At 36.7% G+C, this 20522-nt stretch overlaps 1 protein-coding gene across 1 annotated transcript in view; it reads left to right on the forward strand.

Moving 5' to 3' along the window:
* Positions 1-232: 232 nt before the first annotated feature.
* Ccdc141 (coiled-coil domain containing 141) overlaps positions 233-20522 on the forward strand; it is a 183373-nt gene continuing 163083 nt past the window's right edge. The window contains exons 1-3 of the mRNA XM_076866268.1: positions 233-345; positions 1009-1245; positions 3266-3388. Of these exons, the coding sequence (XP_076722383.1) occupies positions 1144-1245; positions 3266-3388 (225 nt within the window). The 5' untranslated portion in view covers positions 233-345; positions 1009-1143. The remainder of the gene's footprint in view (positions 346-1008; positions 1246-3265; positions 3389-20522) is intronic.

The raw sequence follows: 20522 nt of genomic DNA on the forward strand, positions 1-20522 counted from the left end.
CCAAAGGTTCCAGCCGCTTTGGAGTCTCTGATGTGTTGTCATCTGACCTTTGACCTAAACTTCAGTGTTATTTTCAGCTGTTCTTTGACAAGGACTCCAACAGCTGCTGCTTAATACCACAGACAACTGTGACACATGAGGAGTTTCTAGCAATAGGATTGATCTGTGGATCTTGGGCTCTGATTTGAAGCCGGTTATAATTTTTTCTTCTCAGGGGGTGGGGTAAAGAATAGAAGCCAAGCCAGTACAGTGCTATCCTTTTTCTTTTTTTCTTTTAAGTATACTTAGTGTTAGCCTTTAATTTAAAAATAAGATCAGAAACTCTTTTCTTGCTGCAATTAAAAGGTAACAGCAAAGCGTTTTGCTTTCTGTAAGTAATTGTGAGGAATAATTTGAAAAAAATGCTCTTTGATGGAGCAGAACCGTAACAAAGAAATCTTGAAATGATAGGTATCTATTGATAAATGCTGGCTGGACTATTTTTAAAATGCTCCTAAGAAATCTGAGGCTCTGAGAAAATGTAACTATTCCACATAAACTTCATTTGGCAAAGGGCAGTAAGTTTTAGAAAAGCAGATTAATCTAAAAATATATTTCAAGCAATTTTGTGACTTAACCTCAAAACAAATACCAGAACTTTTAAGTACATTTTTGGTATTTTTATTTTTTCATGAGAGACTTGAAAATTTTTGAAAAGATTGATATCCAGGTCAATGACTTGCTGGCTTCAAAGTCCGTAGTTACAACTGTTTAGTTTCAACGGCAAAACTAATTTGGGTTGTCAGGATGTATTTTTTTTTTTTTTCCATTTGCTATCAAACATCAGCTGATAGGCAAAGAGCTCGAAGCTGTCCTTCACTTTTCAGATAATGACAAAAAAAATAACAGGCACTTAGTGTTACCATACTAGGGGTGTGGCTCTTCTCTGCGATTGCTCCCCTCTCTCTCCTCTCTTATGATAAACTCAATGGGGCTGTCTATTTTTAACCTCCTGTACTTTACTTTCAGCAAAGTAATCAGTGCAAGCAGAGCTCTTTTCCCTGAATGAATCCAAGTAACCCTGGTGGTTCCTTTCTGAAATGACCAGCAGACGTACATCTGAGCAGAGGCTGCCCAAGGAATAAACTCTGGTTGTAAAGTACCATGTCTAGCCAAGGAAGTCCTGGAGTGGAGTTTTCAACAACAACTGTCAGTTCAGTAGCTGTGCAGGCTGGAGACTGCAGAATCGTGATAGCTGTCATAAAGGTAAGTGAACAACTTTCTTTTTTTCTGTGTGACTTGGGCTTCTTGCAGCATGCTGATAACCCTAAAGAGCACTGCACGCAATCAGCAGGACTCAGCACATAGAAAAGATATATACTCTTGCTTTCTGAAATCAGCAATAAGAGAGAAACTTTTACTAAGTTTCAGCCAGTTTCCAGAGCTTCTTTCCTTTCAGTTAAATAGAAAGCATCTAGAGCAGCTGAACTAAAAGACCCCTACCATATATTTTCAGTTTGGTCTTTAAAGGCAAGGCATGTGGATTAGAGGGTCATGCTTACCAACTGAGGAGGCTGGCAGGGCTGTGCATGGCTTGTGGGTTTGAGAGTAGATGTGAGGGAGGTGGGAGGAGGCAGATTAGAGGGCGGCACTGTTTTGAGGATGATGGAGCACAGGGGACACCTAGAAGGGGCTTGACTTGCACCCCATACAGCACTGGTTTTAATGTGTTAACAGTGCTACTAAATCCTTGTCACATTGCTGGGGGAGTGCTACAGAAGGTGTAAAAAGCAGGTATGAAATTTGCTTTTAACAGTCAGAAGCTGAGGCCTCTTGGTGCTTAAATACATGTTTTACGTCTAGCAATTTGCTCATTTGCAAAGATAACCAGACATCTTAGGATTAAGAAGACACCCATGATTTTACTCCCTATGAAAATGGCCTGTGAAACCTCTGAGGCACTGTACTTGGGTGGTAGACAAGTTACCATCTAAAGAATTCAGTGTTTGCTAGGCATGTAACTCAGTGGTAGAGCACTTGCTTAGAGTGTGTAAGGCCCTGGGTTCACAAAAGTACCACAATACCACAAAAGCAACGACAACAACAACAACAACGAGAGAGAGAGTGAGAGAGAGAGAGAGAAGGAGAAGAATTCAGTGTGTAATGAAAGGAAACCTGGCAAAGGAGCTGGTGTTCACCAGCCAGTTACTTTCAGGACACCAGCAGACTTAATTGAATGCTTTTCTAGCCTTTTGTTAGAGCAAGAACAACAAGTCCTGTTTAACTGCTGCAGATTTTATGGTCATATGAAAACTCGTAACAGAAAAACAGAACTTGACATTGAGCAAAATGATTCATTATGGAAGCACAGAATGCAAAGTGTTCCTACAGAGGCCTATTTGCCTGTGCTGGGGAGACCTGCCCCCCATGTATACAGGACCTCTGCTGACTCCCTTGCCCTCTGGTCTTTCTGAAGGCAGTAGGTGGAGATGAAGAGAATTCTGATGCAGAAGTAGTGAGAACTGATCATTTGTATGTGATTTAATGAGGCTTCCAGCAACTGTAAATTTCAGCAATGAAGGAAAAGAGGCAATTTTCCTATTTAACAAAATTTAACTTTTCTTTTCTTCAAATGAAACATTCTTAGAACAGGATAAAGAATAATGTTTAGGAAATTAATCTATAGGAGAATCAGAGGGATGATGTACATAGGAAAAACAAAAACAACAAAAAACTTTACACTGGATACTATTATTTTTAACTGAATTATGTTTCTACGAACGTTCCTTCACTGTTCCCTCCCCAACTCCTTTCCCTTACTACCATCTCCATATAAAATACACCTGATGGTATTCAGGGTGAAAAGTCCATCTCAGTGGACTCAATAGCACTGTCCATGTCCGATTGTGGTGAAGTTTGCATCCTACGTTGCCCACAAGGAGTTTCACTATTTTTTTGGAAGGTCAGTTTTGTGAGAATACAGTTGTGTCAATTATCCTGTAACTTTGGAATATTCAGTAATACATAATTCATTGTATTCTTCATTAGAGAATTTAAAAAAATAAATCCAATACACTGAGAGATGAATTTATTACAAGAATAAAACATGACAAAGCATGCATTTATATTAGACCTGCTACATTTCAACTTAAGCAAGGCCTATCTCTATGGAAAGAGATTTCATATTATAACTGGAAATTAAAAAAATAAAAATAGAAAAGGAGAAGGGTGAAGAGGAAGAAGCAAGGGGAACTAAAAGTGCATTTTATTCCATTTTTATTTTTAGTGTGGCAAATGGATACGACTTCAATTGGCTGAATCACAGCCCAATCTAATAGAGATTGGGAGCAGTCAAGATGAAACCAAAAAACTTCTTCATGATCATGAACTTCTTTTGGCCAAACTCAAGGTAAGATCCTAAGATGTGAAACAGATGCAAATTAAAAAAAGAAAGAAAAAGCTCTTTCTTACTCTTCATCTTTGAATCCTTTGCTGTCACTGGTTATGGTCATTTTACTATAGTACTAGATAAATAATGGGTAAATCTACTACTGTCACTGTGGGTAAACACAGGAGAGAAGTCACAAGATTTTTAAAAAAAACATTCCCTGATGTGATAGTAGACATGGAGTGATAATATTCTCAATGTGAAGAAATATCATTTTTCACACTCTACCTCAGTGAAAAAAAAATTCCATATCTTGCATTCCTTGCTTCATACTTTTCAAGTCAAAATGACAGATCCAAACTTCCTACTGTTAATTATAGTTTCTAGTAAGACTAATTTGGAGGCCTTATGCCCCTGTTGAACTATCAAAAATACCTGATTTTGTGCTTAGTATTTAGAATTCTTGAAGCCAAATAGTATTTTAGTAAAATCAGACTTGTTCCATATAGGTTGTAGTTATTTAGTAAAGGATCTAAAATTAACATTGATTAGAGATTTCCAAGTAAGGGACAGGAAAGGTCAAGGCCATACCATAATTTGTGGGGTTAAGTGTAAAATTAAAATGTGGGGTCCTTTGTTCAAAAAAGCATCAAATATCTTTCTTGATCTGTCATAGTTCTTTGTATTTGCTGCTTACTATCTGATTTCTTCAGGTGCAGGGTTATGTGAGTGCAGACCCAGGGATGCTCAATCTTACCCATAGCTCAGTTAATATATCTGTGTGGACCTGACCCCACTGAGAAGGGATGAGGGGTTAGACAGGACAACAGAGAGTTCCCATCCCCTGGAGGTGGAACTACATGTGCATGAGGCTCCAATTCTTAGCACATGCTCTGCTGTCCTATGGGACTTCACTTATGAAACACAAATTCACAGAAAAAAAAAAATCCTTAAAAATTTCAAGATAGGAACATGCAGAGCATGAACCCATGGTGTCCCTTTCTGAAAACAGAGCCCTCTGATAAATTTCTTTGCTAAGATCAAAAAGGGTGATGGAGATTCACAGTCGTACAAACACTAAGATGGTCTAAAGTTTTGGTATTTAACGTTACTGGCTTCTTTGAACATCCAGATTGAAATTCATACTTGCTTTCTAGATTCAGAGGCAGATATAATCTACATCAGATATACAGACAGTAGTAAAAGTAACCAGGTAAATCAGACTGAAAGTTAAAGAAAGAATTATTATTGAAGAAGGAGACATTAGATCCAGAATTTATTCTCCCATTTGACAGCTCCTTGCTCAGGTCTCTGGGTTCTGAATTGTCTTTCAAGGTAGCAATCCTTATCTAGGAGCTGGAGTTATCGGGAAGGCTTGTGTCTATTGAAAAATGAAATTACAATCTGAAGGAGCATTGAACTGGGAATCAAATGCCTATATTTAGCTCTAATTATGCTACAAGCTAGTGTAATTTTATTAACAATGCAAGGTATTCCTGTTATAGAAAAAAACTGCATAAACTTGTCTTGACTACCTAATTCTACTAACTACGGAAGCCCAATACTTCCTTGTTATTCCTGCCCATTCCACAAAGTTTGCTTTCTCATAGTCCTCAGAGAAAGTGAACCTTTGTATTCACCTGCCAATGGTGACTGAAGTTAATCAGGACTTGAAACTACATTCCTTCCCCAGTTTCCATTAATAATTCACACTAAGCAGCATTTTCTGTTTCACTGATGAATTGTGAGTGGTGGGGAGCTCAAGCAGTTTGGGTCTCTCAGGATGCCTCTCTTCTCCCCTCATCTCTGTTCCTATCAAGGCAACTTCAGCGGGGGATGCTTTCTCAGGTGAAGCAGTACAGTTGTCTTCAGCTCCTATGACTATTTGCTCAGCTCAGAAAGCATTTTTTATTTAACAGGATCCACCCTCCTTAGAAGGAGCTTGTGGATCTAGATTCTAAATGTCTTATTGTCTTTTTATGGCTGTCCTTGGACTGAATACCAACTACTTAAGTTCTCTGGACTTCAGGATTATTATGTATAAAATAAAGAGGGAAGACATAGCAGAATTTCATATTTATTGTGGATCATCTCATAATGTGCCTTGGGAGCCATTCTCCCTCCCTGCATATGTGTCTAAAAAAAAAAAAAAAACAAGACCTCAGAATGATCTTTTGGCTTCATGTAGGCCTGTAGCCGTAACCTCTTAATGTTCATCTCTTCCCCACTCATCTGCCACAACCCCAGGAAATTGTAAATAGTAGAATTATCTTCCAAACAGAATTGGTTCTAAAATTACTGGTATTTAAGAAAAAGAAAGTAAGAAAAGAAAGGAAGTTATCAAGGAATCTGAAGTCTATTTCAGATATGCCAACTTTATTAAAATAAAAAATTATGAATTTCAGCTAGCAAATGAATAGAACACAATTTCAATCAATGTATCAATTATTTTGCTGTTGGGGTCGGTACAAACTTAACCTAGCAGAAATTTCTTGGATCCAAGTTGGTTTTTAGTATGAAGATTTCAAAGAATAGGACTGATATTAGTTTAAGAAGCCAATAATATTTAATATTTAATGTTCATTCCAGCCCTATCCCTATGCAAAGGGCCCTGTGATTTGTTCTAATTATAAAGAATGCTTTGTAAGGGGTATTTGGTGTAGGGGGTGTGAGAGTCTGTGCTGAAGCTTCTCTGATTTGAGCACAGCACTGATCCTCTCTGGTGTTAGGGTCCATATTTGAAAAGTTAGGATAATAACAATTACCTTCACACATCTAAAAAGAAAATGTGGAAAGAGAAATGCACTGATATATAGAAGCATGTGCTACTTTCGAAACGAAAAGTGGCATAATTATTATGTCAATAATGAATATATCAAAGTAATTTGGATGTTTAATTTAATAGAAAAGCTATTTTCTGCCCTCCATTGAAAGTGATCTCAAACCCTACTAATTCAGACGGAAGGGAAAAATTCAGGAAACAGAATTTTTATGAGTGTTTCTAATGTTGGTAATGTCTATACCCCAGAGATCTTATTTCGCTTTCAGTAATGTGCTTAACAATCCCAGTGGAGTATCCAGAGGAAAAGGTCTTCCTTATTTTCAGTGGTGAAAACAGTCATGTGGAAAAAACTTTTGACTTCCAAAAGGCATCTCGATTCCCAAATCATACAGAAATAATTTCTAATGAGAAAGAAGGCAATCAGGAAAGAGAACAGGAGTAGATGTCAGTCAGGCGAAGAGCTGCCTGGGGAACACTGCACCTTCAGGTGGGCACAAAATGGTGGGAGGAAGAAAAAAAAGCACCAAGAGAATGTCACTGAGAATGTTCCGCCCAGTGTCTGTCTTCCAGCTACATTGTTAGTGTCCAAAGGAATTAGCACAATATGAGCCAAAGAAAGCTCCTGGGCACTGGCTCCTGCCTTTGTAGACATGTGACATCAGCTTTCATTGAAGAATGAGCCTTCAGAGTATAAACACTAAAAAAATTCACCTCTGATTTGACTCTCATAAACGCATTAGTTTCCTGGTTCTCACTAAATCTCTGACCCAATGAACACTTATTTTTGTCCTCTTTCTGTTTCCTGAGCTAGAAGCAAATGTACTATAAATAGAACGTATTAGTAGTAAAGCTAAACATTTTATTGAAACTTGCTTTGACTAAGAGAACTTTCCTGCTATTAAGCTGAAGTATTTACTCAGAATGCATTTCAAAAATATTTTTTATTGTGCTAAAACATATGTAACATAAGATTTACCACTTTAACATTTTGGTGGCATATAGGTCAGTAACCTTAATTATATTCACTGTGTGTGTATCCATCGCTACTATCCTTTTCCAAAATTTTTCTTCACCTTTAACAGAAATCTGTATCTCTTAAGCAGCAACTCCCCATTGTGACCTCTGCTTATAACCTGTGATGGACTTTTTCTATGAATTTGTCTTTTCTGGGCACCTCATATAAATGGAATTGTATAACTTTTGTCTTCTTGTGTGTGGCTTAGCTATTTTACTTAGCTTATAACATTTTCGAGATTTGCCCATATTGTAGCATATATCAGAACTTCATTTCTTTTTGAATAATGAATAATAACAATGAATAAGTAGATAATGAATGATAATGTATTGCAATGATTGAGTGCCCCTTGAAATGTTTTGATTTCAAGGGTTTTTTTTTTTTGGAATATTTGTGTATGCTTAATGAGATATCTTGACCATAGAATCTGATTCTAACTGTGAAATTCATGTGTATTAGTTGTACCTTATTACACAGAGCCTACAGGCAATTTTAGACAGGATTTTTGTTGTGTCTGCATTTTGACTTTGACCTATCACATGAGGCAGATGTGGAATTTTCCACTATGGGTTCATATCATTGCTGCACTTCTGATTTTGGATGCTCAACATGTAGTACATTTACAAAACGTCTATTTATCTGTCCACAGCAGCTATATCATTTTACATTTCCACCAGCAATATACAAACATTCCAATTTTCCACATCCCACCAAAGTTCGTTATTTTCTATTTGTTTCTATTTTTAAATTGTAGCCATTCTATTGCCTATAAAGTAGTATCTCATTGTGGTTTTGATTTTTGATTTGTATTTCTATAATGAAGAAGGATGTCAACAACTTTTCATATGCTTACTTGTCAATTTTATATCTTCTTTGGTGAAATATCTATTCATGTTCTTTGCCTATTTTGAGATTAAATTGTTGGTTTGATTTTTTTTATTGTTGAGTTGTAAGAGTTTTTTATATATTCTGGATATTAATCCCTTATCAGATATGTGATTTGCAAATATTTCTGGCATTTTGTAGGTTGCTTTTCACTTTTGGATAATCTCTATCAAGAATATATTTTAAAGTTATATAACTTGAGTTATAAGTATTTGAATATTAGAGACAGTTTTATAGCATATATGTTGTGATGTCATAAGAGGACTGTGTCATAGCAGTGTTTTACCCTAAGTATTGATTTCATAGAGGAGATCCATTTCTTCTCTTTCCCTGCTGTCTGATAGGCCCATAAGATCAGGAGTTATACTCTCTCAGAAGTGTTAGGCAAGCTTGCACCTATCTTTTCTCTTCATTTTTTTTTTCCTTGCAGAAGTGAGGAGAAAGTGTCTCCGGGCTGGTGAGACTTGGGGATGAAGTGGCCACCATGGAGCAGCCAGCCTCAAGGGCTCTGTGAAGCCTCTGTCCACCTATGGGCTCTAGATTCTCCTCTCTTCTTCTGCTGACCTGGCCAGATGTCCCTACCTGGTAGCCATAGGCCACAATCCCGTTGAGGACAGCTATGCCTTAGATCCAGTTCTCTCACAGGCAGGTCCCAAGGGCTAGATTTTAGGGGGGAAAGTAGAAAGCCAACACAACCCCATCCTTTAGACCATCCTCACCAGTAAGAAGAGCAAATATTTTGATCCATACTTGACCCTGATGTCCAGGAGCCCAATCTTGACTGCCCAGCCACAACAGATTACTCTTTTCTGTATCTATGATATTTTCTTTTTTTAGAATTTCTGCTCCTCTAATAAATCAACTCATATCAACACTTCATGGACAATGGATGTATCTGAGTTCCTGCCTATCAGGAACAAATTATGGTAACAAAATTATAGGCCTTCTAGGCACAGCATCATTTGTGCTGTATTTTATTTGCCAAGACAGGGAAGGCTTTTACGTAATTTTAAGAGAAGGGACACAGAAGGGCCTATGGGGAACTGGAGGCACACCATATTTCTCTGTAGCTGAGCGACACCAGGTGACACAGAGTCAGTAAGGGAAAGAGTCATCCTCTACATTTCTGCTAGAAACAGAGCACGGCTGAGGTGTAGCAGATACTCACAAACCATTGGGCAATTTTAGAGAGATCCAATTCATAGGAAGATTATAGCAAAGATAACTTTAAATTATTTGGCCCTATTCCCACTGAGAATGGAAGTCTATATTCCTGCCAACCATGTAGTAAACCATCTTGGAAGCAGATACTCCAGCTCCAATTGAGCTTCTCAGCTTACCTATGTGGAATAGAGACAAGCCTTCTCCACCGAGCCCTGTCCAAACTGAACAAATAAGTGACTGCTGCTTAGGCAACTAGGTTTATTATCCCACGAGAAAACAAGATGAGAGGTAACAGCAATGGTGCCATCCTCTAGGGATTTTGAAGGTAGCATTTATGAAAGAAAAGACACAGAAGAAACTGAGGATGTGCTCAGTGGTAGAGCACTTGCCTAGCAGGTGCAAGGCCTTTTGTTCAATCCCCAGTACTAGGGGGAAAAAAAGGCACAGGCATAAGAAAACAAGAATTCTCACGGGGAGACAGTTGAGAAATGACACTGAGTTCCTCTAAAATAAGAGCTATTGTGTTAGAACTAAAATAAGTAAGTGAAAATTCTAAAATTCGTGAATGATTTACTTTTTGAAGAATGAGTAAACTATATGCATTCTGATATAGTTTATTGATCGGAAGGAAAAGCATTGTAGTTATGATTCTATGATTTTATTTATAGGGGTATGCATAATATCTTAAAGGTATGTCATGGAAGGAATAACTGATTCTGTTAGGGAAAATCAGGGAAAGCTTCATGGAGAAAGTGGTATCCGAACTGTCCTGAAGATGAATATGTGTATTCCAGAGACCAATTTAAAGAAAAAAAATGGAAAGAGATATAAATATTTGCAATATACATGACAACCAAAGGTTAAAAATCCTTCAAATTGATTTAAAAAAAAAAGACACACAAAAAAACCCAAAAATAGACAATTCACAGAGAGAGGCAAATCATCAATAAACATGTAAAAAGGTGCTCAATATCAATAGTAGCCCAAGTAATTGAAAAAGATTATTTCCCTATATTATTTGCCTCTTGTTTAATTTAAAATTTAAAATATTGATTGCATCTAATGGCAGTAAGAATGTAAAGAAAAGGGCATTCTCCTGTACCATCGGGGAGACTTCAGATTGACATAGCCATTTGGAAACTAGAAAACATTAAAATGCAAAATGCTTACGGAGACCTCACTCCTGGAATTTGTTCCTAGAAATGAAAGCACTGCTCAGGATATAGTGAGAGTAATGCTTTTGCTGCCACATTGAGCATCTTTACACTTCTTTTTCCCCTTTGGTACTAGGAATCAAACACAGGGATACTCAACAATTGAGCCACATCCCCAGACCTTTATTTTTTTATTTTGAGATATGGATTTACTGAGTTGCTTAAGGTCTTGCTGAGTTGGACCTCCCACCTCAGCCTCCCAAGTCACTGGGATTTTAGGCACGTACCACTGTGCATGGCTTCATATGTTTTTAATAAAATGACCTAACTGGAAATAAACAATATCCAATAAAAAGGAATAAACTTATAAACTGTTCATATATGCTTCTTCTATACTGTAGAATATTATGGTGAGCCCCATGCCTTAAACTCTTAGGTGCTTAATCCAGTGCTGCTTGGGCTTTCTGTTATTTGTCACTAAATACATTACTATCTGAAACCTGGCTCCAAGGCCAGGATCACAGCTAGCATTTTGAGATCAAAGGGTTATAGCCTCCAAGCTGTTGTTTATTTAGAAGATAAGTTGTTCTTTAAGGTTAAATCTACAACCAAAAATTTTTCATGGAAAGTAGAACTCATGGGCTGGGTGCAGTGGTGTATTCCTTTTATCATAGTGGCTCAGGAAGCCGAGGTAGGAGGATCGCAAGTTCAAAGTCAGCCTCAGCAATTTAGCTAGGCCCTAAGCAACTCAGTGAGATCCTGCCTCTCAATAAATTATATAAAAGGGTTGGAGATATGGTTTAGTACTGCTGGGTTCACTATGTCTCTTGCCTCCTTGGCCTTAGTTAGAATGTATCTTTTCTAAACTATAGACTTTGCCTTTGATATTTAATAAGGTATAAATGCATAAAACTCAAGGGATTTTCAAATGACATGGCTATATCATTCTCATGACAAGTTCATCTTATTATTATTCTTTAGGAGAATAAGGCAAACTTGTGATTCTATGGTTAGTCTGTCCTCCAACTTATCTGTATCTACTATCTTTTTCCTCTCACATCCTAGAAATTCAGATACTTGAGTGAAATTAGACTTTTTGTCTTCTTTACTGATTCCAGTTCTAGGCAAGATGGAATGAACACTCTCCGGGCTATCTCCACTGCTGGGAATAAGACCCCTGGTGTGGTGTGCATATGGCCTGGATGCTGATGAGTACTGGCCCCCAGGCAGATTAGGGCAAGAGAGCAGAATTCCATATACCATTAAGCCCCCATTTCCCCACCTTCCCCCATCCTCCAATATTTCCTAGATTGACTATAAAAGCAGATTTATATCTTGGTGATATGTCGGATGTGGACAGAAAGAGCCCCAGAAAACACACCTTCGGGTCCAAGCAGCAGGAAAAAGGACCTCCAAGCTTAAAAGAGGAAGGGGAAAATCCCCTGCTTCTGTTTTTTGTTTTCAGTATGTCCAGCGTATTTTCCCCAGCCCAGGCCATCCCCCTATGGCAGTGGTGAAAGTAGAGGCAGCCAGGCCTGTGCCTAAACCTCTGTCTAGAGGAGCTGTGGCCCCAGCGCTGAGAGTGTATTCACTGTCCCCCACCCACTTTCTGCTGCTCAGGGAGACACAGTGGTGGAAGTGCCTGGCAGCTGAGGAAACCAAAGGCACAGCTTTCAGGTCAGGTGACTAGTAAGGGGGTCTTCCCTGGAACAAGTGTCATGTGCTGAGTCAACCAGGGCAGTAAGAGGTCAGAGAAGGGGAGCCAGCAGTCCCACTGCTCAGCTCCATAACTCATATTATATAGATGGCTATCCAGTTGTCTTAAAGAAAGCCTAATGACTGTCAGCCAGACATGGATCTCTGAAGAGGCACAGACTCTCAAGTTCAAGTTCAAAGAACACAGTTTTCACTTGAACAGCCAAATCAGAATGCATCCAAGTTTTTCTGTAATTGGAACTAGAAAAACCCATACCACCCAAGGCTGCCGACTGCTCTTGGAGTGCCTGAGGTTCTTTGGTTCAGTGGTCCTGTAGGGGATTAAATTTTTATTAATGTCTCAGAAAGAAAACACCTTGCTGAGTATTACACTTTCTAGAGCAGCACTAAATAGAAATATATAATGCAAACTACATGGGCCGACCATATTTGTAACTTAAAATGTTTTAATTGTCATGTATAAATTTTAGAGCATTAAATGCTTATGTTAGAAAAGAATAAATATCTCAAATTAATGATCTCAGCTGAAAAGACTAGAAAAGTAAGAGCAACTTAAAAACAAAGCAAGCAGAATGAAAGAAATAATAATGATGAAAGTAGAAATCAGTGGAATTGAAAGCAGAAAAAGAATAGAGAAAAAAAATCAATAAAACCAAGAGCTGATTCTTTGAAAAGGTTAATAAAAATGATAAATCCCGAGCTAAACTGAGAAAGAAAAAAGGAGAAAATGAAATTTGCAGATATAGATATGAAAGACAGGTGTCTCCATAAACACCACAGTCATTAAAATCACAATTTAAAAAATGCCATGAACAGCTCTGTAGGCACAGATTGAACAACTAAGAAGAAATGAACCAATTCCTTGAAAGCCATAAATTTCCAAAACCACTCAAAAAGAAATGTAAGAAGAAATAAGTAAAAAAAAATTAATAATATGCTTAATTTACTTCAGTATATATAAAATTATCATTTAGAATGTAATCATAAAAATTATTTATGAGGTATTTTAATCATATTTTGTACTAAGTCATCAAAACCAGTAGTGCATCATGATTTGAAGTAGACACATTTTAAGAGGTTGGTGGTTTCCATCTGGCCAATATGGTAGCTTTAGAGACTAAATCTTATAGGGGAAAAATATATACAAATATATATGTACACATGTACATGTAAATATAAATATATATATATTTAAATTTGGGAGAGACTTACCAATAGGATAATATATGCAGGGCCTGAAAAGAAAACTTGTGAAATAAGATTTTTTTCAGGAATAAGAAATCAAAACAACCAGACCAAATTATTTCCAATAGCAATTTTTTTGAAGGCATTTATAAAGCAATATTATTAGACATGGGTCATAGGGGGAGTAAAAATATTTTTCCTAGTGTAATTAAAATTTTTTTTTAAAATATGCATGTGAATAAAAATATGTGTTTGGTAATTATTGCAATTAAATTTACTTAAATAATAATTTCTTTAGAACAAATAAATTATGAAAGCATTTTGAACAATGGAAAAAAAAAATCCTTGCAGTAATCCAGTTTGAAAGGCTGACAGTAGAACACTGTAATTAAATGGTGAACTGTCTAGTTCCAAATTCTGGAAACATTACTGTACATTTCATTAATAATTTTATATATAATTAATTTGTTGTTCATTGTTCATCTATTAAGTATTGCTCAGTGGAGTTTTTATGGTTATTTTGCTTAATAATGATAACATGGGAGCAAATACAATTCAGATTCTAAAAATAACTGGAAGGATTCTGTTAATATGTGTTGGTTAACAGATCATTAAAGATCGTGTACTTTGTTATTTGAGTGAGGAATAAGCAAGGATGTTCTTTCTGTTAGTGTATTTAGAGAAACTGAAATTTTATGATATTGCTTAATTCATTTATAAATATTTCACATCTGATTGTGTTTTCATTTATGTTGTAGATGATGGCCTATGTTCTGAATAATAAACGGAAAGGGAACATAATGTTATTGAAAAAATACATTCTTTAATAACTTGAGTGTCCAATTTTTATTATTATTTAATGTTTTGAACCAGTCTGTATACTACATGTATCATTGGGGTATATATTTAAATCTTTGGTTAATCCTGCTTTCCAGGACAAAGCCACCCATCTGGAAAAGTATTGGATAATTAATCAAGATTAGAAATTATAAATTATTAACTGAGACTTATACAACTAGCCTGCATAAAAGGTTAATTAAATATAGGGATACCAAATAGCATTTTCAACCCTCAAATTGCCATTCATTAGTCATCATGAGAGATTCCTTTTATAAGTCAGATTTATCTTTCTACCAAAAATAAAAACTAGCTAAAATTACAAATAATATTTTGCCATAGTTACTAGAATTTTCATCTTATGGATTGAATATATAGCTATGAGACATCTTCTGTGTACATAGCTCACAGTTAGTGTGCAAACTGATTCTTAATTATTTTCTTTATAATTCATTAACTCAGCAAAAGTGTATTTTCATTATACAAACATACTGTGCCAATGGCTATAACAAAGTCTTTTAAAATTGAACCTTTTTACTCTCTCATTCAGGATCCAAAACTTAAGTTCTTTGTGCAAATTGAAGTTGAAAAACTTACAAAAGCAGTGATAGTTTCTATTTATTGATCATCTACTATGTGCTAGTCATATTAGATGCCTTAGGTATTTTATCCTTAGACCAACTTTGTGAGGCAAACATATTCACAGACAATTAAATGGGTTTAGAGGTGGCTTATGCATAAGTCCCACAATAGTTTATGCCACTCTGAGTCATTGCCACTCTAACTGATTTAAGAAGTTAATATTCAAAATCTAAGTATTAAGAGATAACATGTGCAAGACTGCACACAAAGTGCTAACAGATGGTTCATACAAGAGTCATTATCTCAAGAAAGAAGTATAGTTATTTGGATCTCAAAGGAAGTGAGCTGTAAGGATTGGGAATCAGAATGACATTCTAGATTAGAGGACATGGTTAGCAAATCTGAGATAGATATAAGCAAGACACACACAGATACATGAAGAGTTCTGTCAGAAATATCAGAAGATAAGGTTAACATGGTATTAATGATGAGGGCTAGGGCTAGAAAGCAGGACTCACTAATCTGCACAGTTAGATTTGTGGCTTAGAATGGGTTCTTAAAGCAGAACCCATTTTACCTCTTTGATAAAATAGTTTCATGAAGGTTACCTTTATAACATTTTGCAGGGTAGATTTGCATGGGAAATTTCTGGAGTTAAGAGATGCAATAGAAGCTATTAATAGACACTGGGACTTAGAGCAGGACTCTGAGAGAGTAAAAATGTTCAAATTTAACAGTTTTTTGTCATAGCAGTTAGCACAGTATGTTTTTATAAATAGAACAAAACTTTTGCTGAGTTAATATAAAGAAGATATTTCAGAATCTATTTTATATGGAGAATAAGGGAATAGTCAAAAGTTACTCCAAACCTTTAAATGTATAAGAAGACATTCCAATGATATATTATACAATGACCCAAGGGCTGCCATTTTGAATCAGGACATTGTGTGTGTTAGCATATCACAGGTCCCTGATTCCATTTGCTGGAGTAGTTTACAGTGAGTCATGGTGCTGGACACCAAAGTGGTAGTTGTTTAGTGAACAACTATGAAGAGAAGAACTGGCTCTAGCAAAAGTAAACTGTTCTAAAACATATGACTGGAACTATAGGGTGATGCCCACTTAGGAGCTTGTGTTGGGATGGAAGCAATGAGAGGCTGCCTAGATGATCAGCCTCCAATGAAGAGGTAGAGTCCAAGCTGGAGAAGAGTTTGTTTACTAGGAACCTGGATTTCTATAAGATACAATTGTGAAGTTTGGAAGAAGAGGAAACAGTAAAAGTAAGATATAAAGCAGACAGATGATGACCAGAGAGACTCACTCAAGTACCCAGGCACAGTAGGAATGTAAGGAAACAGAGTTTATCAGCCTCAAGATTGCAAATCATCACAGTAGCATCTATCCCCTGGTATCCTGGGTTGGCAACTCTGGGATGGTGACTTCCTATTCCGGTGTTCTCATTCTGATGACTGTTTCAGGAAATCAATGAGAGGGAATGGCATGAAAATTAAGCATTTCCACAAGGAGCAGTTAGAGAAGGAAAGGTTTACTTAAGTGGGCCTCAACCTAGATGCTAAAAAGCAACCCAGTTCTCACATATTTCAGGTATTCCAATGGAAGGCTGGAATACCTGTATGTTTTAAAAGTTTTTTTGTAGTAATTCCAATGAACAATGAATAAGAAGTTCTGACCTAAACCAGAAGAAACATCCTCCACAAAGCAACCAAATTAAAGGTCTTGAAGTTAGGTGTCTTTGATAGAATGAGAAAGGAACCATGGAAATTAGATTTAAAAATATTCAGGAACATATCACAAAAGTTTGGGGAAAAGAAAATTTCAAGACAGAGTACTAAATAGCATAAAATTTCAAGACACAAGAACATAACACAGCAGTGTTTATGATGAATCTGCCATTAGATTCGACAGTGAGAAAATTATTTCTCTCCGAAGACTTTCTGGAATATTCTCCACTTATGCTATTGGCCATGTTCTCCTCTGAGTACCTTCTGTAAATTGCAGGCCGTCTACCTCTACTATAGTATCTGTTTCTTGAAAGATCCACATATATTTCATTTTCATCATCTTCATTAGACTGAACACATTTCCATTCCTGGGGCCTAATCCTATGCTTGAATATGTTCAGTAAATATTTGTGGAATGAATGAATGAATACATGTATCTGTTACACAATCTCTCTGGAGTAAAAAAAAAATCTCTGTGTACTAACAAAAAATAAGTTAATTTTTTTTTTTTTTGTGTGTGTGTGTGTGTACAAAAGAAACAGGCAAAAAAAAAAAAAGAATGTGAGTAAAGAAATGCAATAGTGATGATCTAAATGGTGTTCACATCCTTGCTCTTCTTGTACACAATGGTTCTGAGGGTTTTAAGAAGACTTAATTATTAATGTATAGAACATTTGGGCTCCTAAGAGAACATGGTGGGACTGATAAATTATTAATATTATTAGCTTTTCTGATTTGTGTCATTATTCTTCTTTTAAGTGAGCTGGAGGATAAATTTCCAAGTAAATTATTGATGCCCTCATTTCAGAACGCTAAGTCAGTCTGTGTGAAGCCTTCCCTGAGCTCTGGGCTCACCGTAGGCCTCTCTTTCTCCACTGTGCTTCCTCTGGGCTTCTCAACACAAACTCCTTACATTCTGTACAGTGTCACACAAATGTGGTACTTCTTCAAGTGTGACCTGTATAATGTGCTTCAAGTGTCATATAAAATATTTACATCCAGATCACTGTGGGCACCTAGATACCTACTAAAGGGCCACTCTTTAGACCCCTACAAGATAAGGTTCTATGGGCAGAGCAAGGGAATCTGCCCTTGGCACCTGTAGCTCTAAGGCTCTTCTTCATCATATTGGTTAATTGCTTAATTTTAAAAAACATATGTATATATTTCTCATAAGACCATAAGCTTTCTTCTGGGCTGAGGTTGTGTTGGCATACATTAACTTATTATCTGGGTAATTTTTGCCTTAATTAGTTATAAGAGTTTTAGAGCCTACATCATGCCATGTATAAACATAATACATGGCCACTTATTGAGTGCTTGCTATACATCAGCCAAGTTTTAAAATTTAATATCTAATTTCAAATATTAAGTTTATTTAAGCATTTTAAATTATTAGTTTGTCCCTAGAATAACCACATGAGGTAAATTCTGTGAGTGACAACTCACCTCCTTAGTCAAGCACATCTGCTCTGCCTGCCTGGATGTGAGTTCCAGTGTTGTCACTTAGTTGTTTAACATTCGGGAAAGTTACTTACTCTGGCTCTGCCTCAGTTTCCACACCTGTAAAACGGGGCTAATAATTGTGCCTACCTTAAGGGTAGGTGTGAGGATTCAATGAGTTGAAACAGTTAAGGGCATTTAAGAACATGTTGTGAGTGTTGAATGATGAGTATGAGTATTTTTAATCCCCACTTTACAAATGAGGTGGCTCCTTGATGCACAAGTTATTTGCCTGTTCATACAACTGGGAGCTGGATCTCCAGATTCAGGGGCCTGTGTGGTCTTTGTACTACTACATTCCCTTTGATCTTCAGCTGGACTATAAGGTCCCTCTCAGCGAGGAGAGTTGTAAGGATGGTGTGAGTCACTTCTCAGCTGACTGAGAAGGACCACTCAATAATTTCTCAATATGGTGGCCTTGGATCTCATAGGATTTGTAGGATGCATGTCACTGTAGCAACAGGATGGCTCTGTTCCAGCAGGTGTTACATTCCCCAGTCTCTTGCCTGCTCTGTGCTTGCCACTGGGAGGAATATGAAAGAAATGTAAGAGGCACTTTTGGCCTCTAGAAATTTATAATGTATAATGTATAGAGGACAAAATGACCCTGGTAGGCCCATGAAGCAATTAAATAACAGTGAAATCACAACATCAAGGCAGTAGATGGATTAATTAAGTCCCCTGATGAAAGCTGCTGATAGTGAAAATACCACAGGCAAATTCAGGGGAAAAGAGATATTATTTTGCTGGGAAGGTTTCATGGAGAAAGTGGAATTTTAAGTCAACCTTGAAATGCAGGAATGTGGGAGTAAGTGGTATGAAAGTTAGTTTCTGGGAGGGAAGAGAAGTCAGAAGGGGTAGACTGCTTCTTCTACCCTGGCTTGATCCTGGGAACAGATGTTAGTTTAATACTCTTATTTATTTACTCTCCTATTTGATACAAAAACTTCCTAATGTTCTAGCTTTCATCAAGTCTGAAAGAATGGGTTATTCTCTTTGTTATTGTTGTTTTTGTTTTTTATCAAACGTGGTAGAGTTCGTTCCCCAGTAAAACACACAATAGAATTTTTGATAAGCCCCTAGGACTCTGTTTTTTCCGTCACACAAAAGAGCCCAGAACTCTGAGGAAAAGGTAATGAAAATCTAAACAAATCCAAGGGTACAGGTACAGACAGCTCTCTCCAACAACAGAAAACATTATTTAGAATCTAACCATGCACCTGTAGATTATTTCTAATTACATTATTTCCTTCATTTCACAGAGAGACCTGGAAGAGTCATTTATATGCAAATGCAAAAGAAAAAAAATTAAAATGCATTTATGAAAAATAATGTTGTAGAGGTTTGGGGAAGTCTATTTTAAAATACCATCTTTTATTGCACAAAATAAATATTTTGAATAACAGTTATTTTGCAGTAATTGAGAAGAAAATATCTGAGTGTATTTACATTTAATTCTAAGGGAACTAAGCTGTAGCCTTAAAAGGTGAAAGTTGTTCTGGCATTTCCATTATGAATGGATTTTTTTTTTTTTTTTTGGTTCTTTAAAGGTTTCTGGCCTGAAAAAAGACCAAACAAACAAACAAACAAACAACCCAAATCCTTATTTCTTTTTAATCTAAACCTACCGATTCCACACAATTTCAGAATTTTATGAGTCAGTTTGTTAGATAAATTTTGTCTCTGTTACTGGTTATATTGCTGATGTTTTCTACGGACAGCAAAATCCTTTGATATTTGCTAACTTGGTTTTAGCACAGGAACTCCTGAAAGTTTAAGCATGACAGGAGAATTCTTAACAACATGAGGGCTGAGGGTGTTTTTGGGTAGAGGCCATTTCGACTCAGGACTTGGCCTTTGGGCTTTCTGCAGCCTGTTCACTGCAGCTTTATTTCAAACTGGAAGCCAACCAGAAATCTAGTCTGCCCTTTGTGTTGTGTGCCAATTTGGATTAGGGGCAGCCCATATGAATAGGGTGGGGTAATGATTCCTCCAAACAGACTGTGCAGTTAGGTTTTTACAGCCAGAATTAACTGGTGGTGTGCTCATTTCTCTTTCATCAGAAAAATGTTTTGAAGTCAAAAGTCATCGTGCCTGAATACAGCATGTGGAAATCCAAATTATGTGTGGTTTACAGAGGTAGGTTTGATACATGGAGGATGAATTAAAGGCATAAAATGCCTATAAAAGGAAGTGTATAACTTCTAAAGTATTTGCCCTGTTATTTTATAATCATCTTACATTTTGGTTGCAATTAGTAATCATGATGATGCTGATTGTTACTAGCTTTTATAGAACACTAAATTGCCACCGGGCACCATGATATTCATCTTATATATATCATGCCATTTCAGACTCACCACAGTATGCTGGGAAGATCACTCATGCCCATTTCTACATGAGAAAACTGAGACTCATTTTTTTGGTTGTGTGAGATCCCATAGTTAGTGTCAAACCATCTGCTGGTACAACTTGGGGTGACAAGGAATTTTCTTATGCTCACCTATCCATATCCTTCTTATCTAGGCAGTTTCTGATGCCACAGATTCCACCATTAGAAAGCCATTATTTCAAATTGTCAAGAAATTGT

This window comes from Callospermophilus lateralis, chromosome 9 (assembly GCF_048772815.1).
Source record: "Callospermophilus lateralis isolate mCalLat2 chromosome 9, mCalLat2.hap1, whole genome shotgun sequence".
NCBI lineage: Eukaryota > Metazoa > Chordata > Mammalia > Rodentia > Sciuridae > Callospermophilus > Callospermophilus lateralis.